Source organism: Pelobates fuscus, chromosome 9 (genome assembly GCF_036172605.1).
Source record: "Pelobates fuscus isolate aPelFus1 chromosome 9, aPelFus1.pri, whole genome shotgun sequence".
Classification (NCBI taxonomy): Eukaryota; Metazoa; Chordata; class Amphibia; order Anura; family Pelobatidae; genus Pelobates; species Pelobates fuscus.
Window position 1 is genome coordinate 32,103,414 of NC_086325.1, and position 13,980 is coordinate 32,117,393.

The 13,980-nt window shown below is 39.3% G+C and overlaps 1 protein-coding gene across 1 annotated transcript in view; it reads right to left on the reverse strand.

Annotated features, from left to right (window-relative positions):
- Positions 1-13,980, reverse strand: part of POF1B (POF1B actin binding protein) — a 76,119-nt gene that overhangs the window by 14,393 nt on the left and 47,746 nt on the right. Inside the window, exons 8-14 of the mRNA XM_063433420.1 lie at positions 12,958-13,050; positions 11,488-11,568; positions 10,744-10,791; positions 3,839-3,972; positions 2,543-2,567; positions 1,483-1,560; positions 624-716 (exon numbers count right to left, since the gene is read on the reverse strand). Coding sequence (XP_063289490.1) covers positions 624-716; positions 1,483-1,560; positions 2,543-2,567; positions 3,839-3,972; positions 10,744-10,791; positions 11,488-11,568; positions 12,958-13,050 — 552 coding nt within the window. The remainder of the gene's footprint in view (positions 1-623; positions 717-1,482; positions 1,561-2,542; positions 2,568-3,838; positions 3,973-10,743; positions 10,792-11,487; positions 11,569-12,957; positions 13,051-13,980) is intronic.

A 13,980-nucleotide genomic window follows, 5' to 3' on the forward strand; every position in this document is an offset into this window, starting at 1 on the left:
CACTACAGTCCACAGTATCGACAGTGTGCTTGATAATGCTGAGTAATAGAGAAGTGGGGGACAGGATGGGTGTTTAATCACACCATTTTTTGCACACAGACTGCCGTAGACTACAACTCCTATCAGCAGAGCGGAAGATGAATTTGTCAGTGTCCGCACTCACTAAATGCTTACTAAACAAAGTCTTCCCACAATAATAAATCTGATGTCCACATTGTTGGCAGAGTAACTATGTAACAGAACCTCTCTACAGTCGCACAAATTTACGCCAGTATTTAACATAAAGGGCAGGTTTCATTTATAATTATTTGTTTAATGGTTTCAGACTACAACAGAAATGTAAAAAAAAAAAAAAAATAATAAAAAAAAAATGATGTCTATTTACTTTATTAAGGAAATAATGCAGTGTAAATGAAATACAAATAAAATACCACAACATTTAAAAGAGTTAAGAGGACAGATCTCGCTTATTTTACCCTCAGCCCCTAAACTCACAATGCGAATGGATTCCCTGGTGAAACCACCACTCGTGGCCCTGGGAACATCCACATACTGTATATATTGCAGGACTTTATAAGAATTCATGTAGACAGACAGGAAAAAACTAAAGTATATAAACATACATTCAAATCATTCTGTAAATGGAGCAGGTCTTCTCTCAGGTTTGAGAAAGTGGACAACACGAGCCGGAGGGATTTGTCGGAGGTGTGCCTCATCTAAAATGTGCAAGAAGTAGAAAGAGAGAAAATGGTTGAATCTTATGACATTATAACCGCATCATCTTTTCAGGGTGAGTTCAGGGAGGAAATTCGCCCGATGACCTCACAACCTTGTATATCTCAGCAGATTCAGTGCAAAATACATTGTTAGGGGTTTCAATATGCTTAAGGGGATATACCTGGATGTGTTTGTCACCTTTTATGGAGAGAATTTAAATATGAATAAATGTACAAAAAATATTAGAAATAAAATATGACCTCAAGATGTCCCCCATTTGGAGAAAGTTAAAGACTTCTGCAATTTACTAGCAGCTGGCTGGCATGTCATATTTATTGTTAAATATCATAATTCCCATTGTTTTATGGATGAAGCTATGAAATAGACCATTTACCAGTCACCTAAGGAGAATCACGGTAAGCCCAAACCACCTATAACAGTGGTGAGTAGGCAGGTGAGGATATATTTCTGATGATTTGGGGAAAACTTGGTTGGACCTTACACTAGGATTAAGGGATACAGTAGCAGAAAGCTCCCTGCACCATAAACTAAATATTTAGGGTTATTCACTATAGATTGTAACTTGTCCACTTTGAATTCCCAAACTTAAAAAAAACCAAAAACATGAAAGAGCATGATGTGACACTTGGAGTGTCCCTTTAACAGAGAGATTCTCATATCTTTGCTATCCAGAAGATGCCAAATACCAAAGTGTATCTGTAAAGTTTATTTTAAGAATACGTTCTCTGAAGTTTATTTTCCTACCTGTAGGAGGTACCGGATCTGCTGCTTTGTGAGTTCAGACACTCCTTTTGGGATCAGGGCTTCGATATCTTCTCCTGTCTGCAAGAAATGAAAACAGACGACTAGTTTTAATTACTAAATGGCAAACCTTACACCAATTAGGGTATTGTTATCCAGAACCACGTTTCACAATGCCCTATCCTTATAATTGGATAACTCCCACCCAGCAGGATATCAGCAAGGAGCAGATTTGATTCTATGGTTTTCTCTCCTTTGATTTTGGGAAACATTTATTTTAAAGTGTCGGAGACGCAAACACATGTCCATTAGTTTAAAACCATATGACTGTATACCCAAAGCCACTACAATCCTGGAGATCTAGAGGGTAAATAATTAAGAGCAGTATTTTCAGCATGAAGGGGAACTTTTTGGGCCAGATATGTTTTCTTAAACAGTGCTGGTTGCTGCCACTTTAAATCTACACATAGTGCATACTGCAGTCGAGTCGTGGGCTCCCAGGAATATTCACCGGGTTATACGTGGGGTGGAAAGAGTGAGAGGTAACAATAAAAAAATCAATACATTCATTTAAAAGAAAAGAGAAAATGGTACATTATATGAAGACAGGTGTATGCTGATCAGGCAAAAACCTAAAAATGGTTTCCATGGTGACAGCACCATCTCATGGCAAACTGTACTCCAAAATTGTTCTTTGTAACAATTGGTTATAGTGTCTATGGGATTACATAGCTGACAGAGTGCATCGTTTTGGCAGCAATCCCATCAATCTAGGATAAGTACAAGCAGCTTACGAGAGAGAGAGAGAGAGAGAGAGAGAGAGAGAGAGAGAGGGGGGGAGAGAGAGAGGGAGAGAGAGAGAGAGAGAGAGAGAGAGGGGGAGAGAGAGAGAGAGAGAGAGAGAGAGAGGGGGAGAGAGAGGGAGAGAGAGAGAGAGAGGGAGAGAGAGGGAGAGAGAGCGAGAGAGAGAGAGAGAGAGAGAGAGAGAGAGAGAGAGAGAGAGAGACAGTCAAAAAAAAATTAAAGGCAGACATAAAAGTAATAAAGCAAACACTCATATTACCTCATATTCTGAATCCGAGGGTTTTCTGAAAACAAAACAGACAGAATTATGCAGGCAAAGTGGGCAGAGAGAATTGAAGATAAAAACAGAGGCAGAAAATATAGAGCTACGGTAACATTACTGCATGGTGCTTGGAAGGGCAACAGTATCTTATTGTAACCCAGTGATACCCAATGGCAATAAAATGTCACTGTAACGCAATCATGATAGAATCTCACTGTAACCCAGGGATACATAATGTCAGCTATTGGGCTCCCAGAGCAGGTGGAAGTGGTATACTCTAATGAAAGAATGAAAGAATGATAAGCGGGTGGAGAAGCACCATATGTACTGCTTGGTACGGCCATCATATCACCCGTAGAGAGGTATTTTGTCCCACAGAAAGACGAGCAAGAGATGCCTTCATTTTTTTAGGATCCCAGATATTAATTTAAAGAGTTGTATTATGGGTATTGCATAGCTCCCATGTGTCCTTATTTAGAAGGGACAGTCCCTATTTTGGGCCCAAATCCCTCTCTCCCTCTTTTCTACTTTTCTATCCTAATGCCCCTCTTTTCTAAGAGCTCCATATTGTTGGTGTGTCTTGGTACATAACAGAGCTCCACAGCAACAACATTCACAATGTGTCTCCAATAAATGTGTTTAGAAATCAGTCTGTGTAAATAAGAAAAAATGTGATTTAGAACAAGAACAATGTAAGTTAAATTTGAATTGTTACCAGTGAGTCGCTAATATTTCTCAGAAAAGCCCCACTCCTGGGCTTACCCCCCGCCCCCCCCCCCCCCACACACACCCCTAAAATTAAAGTGTCCATCTTTGTCCATTTGAAATATTGGGGGGGGGGGGGTGGATTTGTAATCGATGAAATCTGGAAAGCTAAAGTCATTGTGCTTGTGACCTTAAGCAACGGCAAACACCTGCTGGAAGACACAGTTCTCAGAAATACAGTAATTTTTGTTACAACAGTTTTAATAAAGGCTTCGTCTTCTAAAATGCATTTTTGACATCAGCAATTACCATTATACTGATTTCAGTAGAGATGTCCTATCTTCGAGAATTCCATAAGGACTACAGTTTGCGTCCTTCACCGTGAAGTACCCCATACCAGTTCAGGATTTAGGGATTACCCTGTTGTGTCTAAAGTGTGGATTTTGTTTTTTTAAATACCTTGACACAACTGGGTGATCCCTAAATCCTGGACTGCTAGGGAATATTTAAGGACTGGGTTGGGAACCACTGCGGTAAAGCAACAAGATGCTATCTTGGGAACCCAAGAAAATTAGAGCATATCCTTACCTTCCTCCAATCTTCTCCACATGCTGCAGCAAGCAGCTGTACAAGTCACTGTTCTTACGGCTGAGCTCAGCCAGCAGCTCTCCAAAATACCGAGCGTCCAGCTGGTCAGGCCCAGTGTCCACGACGGTTTTCTTCTGTCAAAAAAACAAGGTGAAATCATGCTGCTTTAAAGCCATCCTGTTATATTTTTGTTTTAACGATGATGTAATTCTTCATTGAAATATGGATGGTGTATTGTTGGTTGTTTTTTTTCAAACTGAGCACAGTTTTAAAGTTATTAGAGCCAAGTAAGAATGTTTTATCTTATGGACACTCTTTCTAAAGGTCACCTGGGGTTCGATCACAATGTCCATAGAATGCTTAAGCACTGCACAATGTGGATTCATGAACTCAGCCATCAATCAAGTTACACAGCACAGGAAACCAATTAACGTTTCTAATTGTTAACTGAAATAGGTTAATACAAATTGTTCATAACTATTGGATTCCAATATTCAAAAGCTCATTCTCTGTTGCTGCCTTACTGTTATCAATATTTTTTATTTTTTTTTGGCAACCACAAGGTTAGTAATGTGCTTTTAAAACTACAATAAATGTGTTTAGATATCAGAACTTGGAACGGAGGAAAGGTGAGTAAAATCCATATATTTTACACTGCAAACATCATGCATCTTTGTGATAAATGGTGTAAGCAATGGATAGTGAAACTACAAAACCTACACCTTTAAAACCACAATATCTACATGCCTTGTTGATGTGTAATTGCACGTGTATCCATCAGATCACGTGACGCAAGTGGTGTATGCATCCATTCATGCAAATCACCCCCACAACTTCAGCATGAAGGATGTTGCTAAGATAATAATCAGAGTCAAAAACCTATTTAAAAGTTTTCCTCTGGTGTGTATTTAATCAATCCCTGTACTTACTTTGTTTTCTGAAATTATGCTTTAATTACGAATTCTTAAAATAAAATACTCAGAGGTTTTTGTTAACTATTTAGTAGATATACCCTCACACATGCATTTTTTTCTGCACTGTTCCCAGCAAAATCAGAGGCTTATGATTGTGAAGACTCTGTGCTATAGCCATGAGCATGCACACAGGTGGATATGATTGATCACAGCTTTCCAAATGTTTCCCAGTGAGTTGTAGTACAGAAAGGAGTGAGGCAGGGGCACTGTAGTCCAGGACGTCAGACTGAATTACACAGTCTGTAAGGAATTATCAATATCAAGGTGAACTACAGAGGTGTCACTGGGCTTGGTGTTAACCAATGCAGTAATTTCTGGTGTCACCTCTCTTTGGACTTTCTTCCACATCAGACCATATGAGATCCTTGGGGGTCCACTGGTGTGCTCTTCTGGTCTGCTCCTTCTCTGGGTGCAGGCCTTGTATATTCATGTTGGGAGTTCCTGTACCACGGCAATGCTACAATACTATCAGTGACAGTGCTGCAGCTCGTGAGCAGGATATGCAAGGGGTGCAGACCAAAAGGCCCATGAAGGGATAAAGAACCCACTGCATAACCCTGCCGGCCAGGTGGCCATCTCCGCTCACGTATAGTAGCGCTGGCCCTGTTGGTGTCACCCCCTCTGATGGTGTCACCCAGGGCAGTCCACAACCCCCACACCACCGTAGTGCTAATTATTTATCATTGTGTTTGCACACTAACCACAGAATTGGGCAAAAGTGCATTTAATGAATTTGCAGTTTCAAGCCAAATCTGGACTTTTTTTTATATTGTGTTTTCCAGTTTGGTGGCTCATTTTAAACGTAATTGATACCTCATTTGTGCTGCCAATTCAGTTTTACTGGCTGCTTGAGGTGTGATTTCTGCCTGATATTCAGTTGATTTTTTTACTATTAATCTCCTGATATTTAAATGCATATTACAATGCCACACCTTGCTTCTTGCCTGAGCATGCCTAGTCTTGGTTTTGAAAATACAGCAGCAACTAAATTGCGTTATTGCAATCTTAATTAGTTTATCAAGAGAACCAAGCTCTCGGCAAACTCTACACTTCCCTTCAGTGAATTCATGAGAGAACAGATTATTATTATTTTTTTAATCAATGTTTAATCTAAAATGTCACAGGAAACATAAATTACCCAGAACGATTTGTCTTGTAGAATTTAATTACACGCCATAATAATTATGTCTGTGTATGAAAAGACTTTTGCAGTTACAGTGACTAACACGTCTAGGATGGAATTGAAAAAAAAATGGAGTCGTTCTTTTACCATTTTTCATAGATTTTTTTTCTCATTTGTGGAAATTGGAGGAACGTATTTTTTTTTTTTTTTTTTTAAATGCATTGTATAGTAAAGGGTACATGACCCCAATAAACATACAAAATAGTCCTTGAAAATATTGTTTGACTTATCCCCAAATATTAATATATCAGGAATAAGGAGTAGTTTAATGTCAACATAGTAGCTCATATGTTTTTTTGACTCATTATGGAGTCGGGTAATATTTGTCACTATTATACTGTAGATTCAAAATTAGAATGGCCAATCAGAGAAACTGACTAGTGACACTTTTCATGTTCAAGACCAAGGATCAGGACCACCATCAGAAATTTTGAGACCCCTAACACAGCTGAGGGTCTGGGCCCCCAGGGCGCCCACCTCCAAGCCCACCCACAGGCACAAACATATGCACTGATACAAAAGGACACAGATACACTCACACAAAGATACACATATATAGACACACACAAATACTAACAAACAAGCATACTGAACCAGACATACACACATATACTGAGACATATACACGTATACAGACACATACTAACATACATACAGACAGACACACACACACACGCATACATTAATACAGACATACATTCATTCATACATACATACAGACATACATGTATGTATGCATACTAACACACAAACATGCATACAGACAGAGACAGACAGACATACTGACAGACACAAAAACACACACACACACACACATCTCATTTTTCAGCCACCCTCCTGTTTCTTACCTTTTCATTGCAGGAGGGTGGCTGGGGCTGACGGGAGTTTGTGTGGGTTCTCCCTCTTCACGGCCTGGCTGTCTCTCTTCTACCTCCCTCACACGCGGAGTGAGCTGGGAGGAAGTAACTGGCCGTCACTTCCTCCCAGCAGTACTTGTGCTTTTTTTTTAAATGGGCCCAATCACGCTATTATACGGCCACAGAGCTGACCGAGCCCCTGAAGATTTAGGGCCTATCGTGGGGCCTTAAATGCTTGAGTCACCCAATGGGCGAACTAAGGTGGACACAGTTCCACCGCTAGACGTGGGGCCCAGGTAGCCAGGCCCCCCAGGCCTGTGACAACCATCATGGTTGTCACCCCCCGATGGCGGCCCTGCCAGGACAATGCAGTTTAATAGCATTATAGACAGTCCAAGTAGAACTAGATATTCAGACCGGAATGGGCGTATATGACCATATACCCGTTTTTTTTAGAATGCCAATAAACCATCACACTATCTTAAAGTGAACATTTCTCACATACCAAGTGTCCCTATTTAGGAGTGACAGTCCCTATTTTGTGCCCAAGTCCCTCTGTCCCTCTTTTATAACCTAATGTCCCTCTTTTCTAGGAGCTCCATATTGTTGGTGTGTGTGTGTGTGTGTGTGTAACAGAGCTCCACAGCAATAATACTCCCCAGTGATGTGTCTTTTATTCACAGAGACCATACCACAATAAACATGTTTTGAAATTTGATACATCGTTTGTGCTCTAAATTGTGATTTCGTTGTATAAATTACCATTAGTAAGTCACCAACATTTTCTCAGAACAGCCCCACCCGTGACTACACCCTCATGCATGCTAAAATTACCTATATCAGTTTAGAATATTGGGAGTCATTGCTTAATCAAATATTTTTTCTTCAAGTATTACTCTTTTTGCTTCACAGACAATAAACTACTGCCCCCAAGATCTCGGGAAAACCATAAAACACATGTCTATAGCTCCAGGATTGCTATTAAAGAGGATATGTCACAAAAACACACATCATCTAATCTGCTTCCATATAGCTCCCTATGTCTAAATTTTGTTTCATTTTATTTCTTTCCCAGAGAGCTCTAGTTTTTATAAAACTAGGTTTCCTTACATATAGGAAGGAATTTTGTCAAGTTGACAAAAGTTACAATAAGTAGAGCTTAAAGCAGGGTTCTATTGTAGTTACCAATCAAATGAATCCACAATCCATTGGTTAAATTATCCCACAAAAGGGCAAATAGCAGACATTACAGACAGAGGAGAACAAACTGGCTGCACACAGATCTGGCATATGGAAGCAAACATATTAAAGGGACACTATAGTCACCAGAACAACTACAGCTTATTGAATTTGTTCTGGTGAGTAGAATCATTACCTTCAGGCTTTTTGCTGTAAACACTGTCTTTTCAGAGAAAATGCAGTGTTTACATTACAGCCTAGTGATAACTTCACTGGCCACTCCTCAGATGGCTGTTAGAGATCCTTCCTGGGTCATGGCTGCCTAGAATGCATCCAAACATTCAGTGTCTCCTCCCTCTGCATGCAGACACTGAACTTTCCTCATAGAGATTCATTGATTCAATTCATCTCTATGAGGAGATGCTGATTGGCCAGGGCTGTGATTGAATTTTGCTGGCTCTGCCCCCTGATCTGCCTCTTTGTCAGTCTCAGCCAATCCTATGGGGAAGCATTGTGATTGGATCAGGCCACCACTTCTAATGATGTCAGCAGACAGCTTGCTATTCTGAGGAAAACAGCATGCAGAGCTACAGCTTCAGGCATGAATACAAGTAAGATTTTACTATATTTAGGGAGGCACGAGGGGACCAGGCTGGCTAGATGATGATTTTTAACCCTATTGGATCAGGAATACAGGTTTTTGTTCCTGACCCTATAGTGCTCCTTTAATATAAATATAAGGGAAGTGACAAGGGAGGGGGGTATAATCATTAAGATACAGAAAGCATGAGGGAAGGAAAACCAAAAAAAGCAAACAGTGACAAGGTTGCTCTTAAAACAGAATGGGCCAGAGAGTTTTCTAACTTGCCATTGTCCCCAGAGAACAAGTAAATCTGTTTTTATTTGAGAAGATAATCGCATTTTAAAAGGCTGGATAAAGTTTAAGCCATCACACATTCAATATAAACTATTTAGTTGGCCAACAAATTATAAATGCTCCATAAGCCTTTGGGATAAAATAATAATATTCTTTTTTTTTAAGGAGAAAGAATGAGTAACAGGTCTTATGGGAAAGAAAAACAAAAAAAACACAAAATGAGAAATGCAAACAAGCATTTTATTACCCAACAATGCCAGAAAATGACACAAAAGGCTGTATAAGCGAAACTTGCTTCAGTGGTTCAGACTAATCCTGCAAAACTCTTAATCAGGGAAAATCGCACAACAAGTTGAATGCAGCCTCCAGCAAAGGTGAAGTACAGGCAGCTTATAATCCAGACCTGGAGAACAGCCAGCAAGCATTCCTGGGATGCTGTATAACAGGGGTAGGCTGTATAACCAGAACACACATATTGCTTTCATGGAGAGAATGCAGCAGAACTGAACATGATGCGGTGTCTGGTAATTAATGTTCCCACCGCTCTGCTCAGGTAAGGAAGCATCAGGAGGAGTCTGCGTCGGAGATTACCAGCACTGCATCATGTTGAGTAATCTGATACAATGTTACAGTAATTACTCCCCTGGGGTAAAACGTGTTCTCATAGCTATATACATACTATGGAAGCACCTGCTCAGGGCACCCAATAATTGATGAGGCTACCTTCAGGGTATGATCGTCCAGATGGTAAATCATTGTGGCCACCAGGAAAGGCCCGGACCATCACTGAACCACACAGAAGATCTGCAGCCAACCGGAATAGAACGTTTTAACCAGAGGGATTGCTAGGTTTAAAAAAAGACCAAGGTATTCAGCCCAAGGGTATATATTATGACCATCCCATATTGGTTGATTTGCCTCTCCCACATCCTTGCCCTAGATCACCATAACACGCTTGTGATATTTATTTTGAAGAAGCCTGTCTGAGGCGCTAATAGCACAAATGTGAATAACTACCTCTCTTTTATGCCGGTGGGTGGAAACACGTTAATTTGACAAGTGCCACACATGCTGTATCCAATAAAACCTCAAGGTCACATGTTCAAGTCCTGACAGTGACCACTGCACCCTTTATCCGTCCATGGTTGATAAAATGGGAACATTAATTTGGGAAATAGTAACAAGCATTAACCGGCTGCTGTTTTAGATAAAGGCGCCACTAATTTGAAGTGGTCATGGTGCCTGGAATCTGTAACTTTGAAACACTGCACATACAGAGATTAAATAAATAGCATCACCTTAAGACAATTTGCTGCCCGAAGCAATTTAAGGAATAATGATTGTATGCCTATGTTGTTACTATGTATATAGCTGTGTCTCCTTGCATCTTCGATGAACATTTTAATCAAAACGGGCAAAAAAAAAAATTTAGAATTTAGAATTTAGAATAAAAAAAGTGCACTAGGGTTTATTTTTGGTGGATGCCTTATTTTGGTGGAAAATGGTAGCAAGAATATGCTAGAAAGCAGATCTGAACATAGACCAATTCACTAAGGCATGGAATCCTCCAAATCTATGTTCAGGGAAACTTCCCCAAACATAGTTTAGTTTACTCACGAATAGAATGCCACAAATCTATGTTCGGGGGAAATTCCCCAAACATAGATTAGCGAACCAGCGACAAGGGCTTATTTGCGCGGTAGGGCTTATATTACGAGCATCCACTGAAAAAAAGCCAGGGCCTGTTCGGGGGGATGTCTTATTTTCAGGGAAACAGGCTATATATGAGTTTGTAACATCATGACTCTCAAACTGTGTGTTGGGTTGCTCCATACCTGCTCACTGGTGACGGAGGTTTGGATTACTTGTTCTGAGATGACCTCCTTGTGGTGGAAGAGGGAAAAAGAGCCATTAGTCAAAGTCTATGAAAATTCCATGTTTTAGCAATGTTTCCACTCCATCAATTCACTATCTGCTGAATTGTTCTGGCAAACTGGCAAAGCTTAACTAATGTCTACATTATTCATATGACATACACGTGTAGTACATACACATTATTCCTGATACAGTAATGAATCACAGGGCAGGCCTGCAGATAATAATCCCTCTCAGACCATGCAAGGTCTGGGAGGCACCGTGCATGGTCTCGGAACCTTTATTTGGCCAATCCTGGTCTAAGATATCTGTTTCTTTCATGGCGGAAACTTCACTCATGTAAAGTCTGAAGATATCGTGAAAGGAGATCCCGTGTCAGTGGAAACCAACGTGAAAATATGTGAATGTAAGTGAGTGGGCCAGTGTGCTAGATGAGAGAGAGATCTACTGATGAAGTTGAAGGTACTGTCAAACCAGTATATCTATTGCGTGATTATGATCTATAGATGTTGGACTACTTAGTGTTCCCATGTACCCAAACATAAGTTAAGTCCATATGTATAGTGGTAATTAGTGGTCAATCTGTCTTTGTAATATACTCACTCATTCTGAAACATGAGCAACAAAGTATTTCTAGACTTGGGAGAATATATTAAAACCACAACTAGAGGCACGGTTATAGCTTGAAATACCTGCTCACTTACATTGCTTTGATTGATTTGCTCAGTCACTTGTTCACTTGTAGAAGTTAGTTGTGATCCTATTGAAACTGAGGAGGTTCTCTCCTGTTACAACAGATAAAGAGAAATTAGCTATAGGCAACATGTACTTGTAAAAGAATGCAATAGAATATCTACAATACAATAATACAGGATTCATAATTTGTCATGGGATCTGCAGAAGGTCCGTAACCCGCATAGAGGATTAGTAGCTCAGACACCTAGCACCAGTATAGGACAGGATGGGACCCAGCACCCTCTATTCTTTCTGAATAATGATGGAAGTGATGGCATAACTGCTATAGGCTGGTTACTGCTGTGGTAGTCCGAGAGATTGGCAGAAGTGTTCTGCTCAGTTTAAGGCGCTATGTAAGGTGATTGATCAACGCGTTCTATTCTAAAAAAAAGTGGTTCAAAATGTATAAAGGGGAGAAGAACGTTTAGTACTTTGGATCATTTTTTAAATGACCCCAATGTCATTCTCGCCATTCTACTCACTTCTTGATGCCATAAACCTGACAAACATTTCTTCTGTGGTTCCTTTTCAACGTTTAGGTGGTTTATTCATTATAAATCGAGTGGTACAGAGTTTAGAACAAAGTGGCAGATTTGAGTTCAGAATTAGTGATTGGAGAAACAGAATTTAATTTTAGCCGAAATTCTGCAAGTGCACCATGGACTCATCTCAGCTCACTGCGTAGCAAGTAAACCCCTAAATCTCTTCACTTCTGTGGCCCAAATCCTTAAAACGCCCAGCCAGCTCAGTAGGCAGTTGCCTCCACTCAACCATCCGGCTAATTAGGACATTGTTTTCTAGCAACAATGTAAAACCTTTCTGGGTGACTATAGAGGTGAGAATGTAAACAGTGAAATATAACATGATCGTGGTGGTAAAGACTTTGGGAATGCTTCGGTCTATTTTATTGATGCAATTTACAAAAAGAAAAAACAATAAAGCGCATTGTGTTTTTACCCATTAATCACCCAGAGCTTTATAGTAGATAGTGCTGACGGTAGGACATGGACTGACATGACGGCATCCACCGACAATAGACAGGGCACCTAACAGACATGCAGATAACGGAGAGGCCATGACAGGGTTTCCAGCTCCAAGATGGACTACAACTCTTATCAACCCTTAACAAGTGCGCTGCTGACTATGCAATGGTTATTCTATCAAATCATTGCTTCCACAATTCAATGAGAGATTTGTACATAAACACAATTGCAAACATCATTACAACAATGTCAGAGTTACAGAATTTACTCCTTTGCAATTTCCCTATAAAAAAAAAAAACTAATTTCAAATATGAAAACAGAAAAAATAGAGAGAACATTTCAAAGAGAAAAAAAAATAAATGTTATCCATAACAACAAAGATAAATCGTTAACTAGAAAATGGCCACAAGTTCATTCAGCAAACGAACACACACGGAGTTGGACATTTCACTTACCACCTCAGGTTTTTGCACCTCAACTCTCCGGAAGGTCTTTTCATAGACAACATTATTTTGTGGGACGTAATTAACCCCTTGAACGTAGGTTTGCTGAAAATACGGTATAATAAACTTAATGTCTTCTACTGACATGCAGAGTTTACATTCCTACAGTGCTCTTCTATTTACTATAAATTCTATTTATAAATTAAATAATGAAGGCCTTGATTTAGTATATTTGGATAAGCCTTTCAAATTATTTCATATTGTTGGATAAACTTAAAATGATTTTATCTCCAAAATATTAATACTAGAATATATAGATATTGAAAAATATATCTACATAGCGAAACATTTCAAAGTAATAAAATATTTTTCAAAATCTTAAATCATTTGAAATTTTTTGCCAAAAATATATAATCACTTGAAAAGCTGACCCAAGAATATAAAAGCAAGGCTAATAAGAAAGAAATTATATTTGACCTTTCATTAAAATCCTACGTATACAATGGTAATCTAGATCATCATCATTTTAGATGATGGTTTGCTTAAATACCGGGCTGATTCGATGAGAAATTGCCTTCTATAGATACACACGCATGCAGGATGAGGTCAAGTCTCTAATCCAAGGTTTCAGCAATTTAACTACGTATGAGTACGATCCGGTAATGAGGGAACACCCGTCTCTCTTAGTGAATAATTCATTAAAATTACAGGCACGCATGTGCTGGGTATAAAGAACGCCAAAAATATTTTTGACAAATAAAATTATACATAATGTAATTTTTTTTTCTTTAAATGATGAGTATTTTTTTGTAGACCTCATAATAAACCATTAGACGAAATGTTAGGTGGTTCATGACTTTATCCCCGGAACCTAAAGATAGCGTTATTTTTTTTATACATCCATCAACATCTTCTGTGTTACATGATTTTTTTTTTTTAGAGTTAGCGTGAGTATTGTTGTTGGTATTATGGTTTGTGTTGTGGTTACATGTCCCAGTCTGCCCAAGATGAGCAGGAGTTATAAGTCCAAGTGGT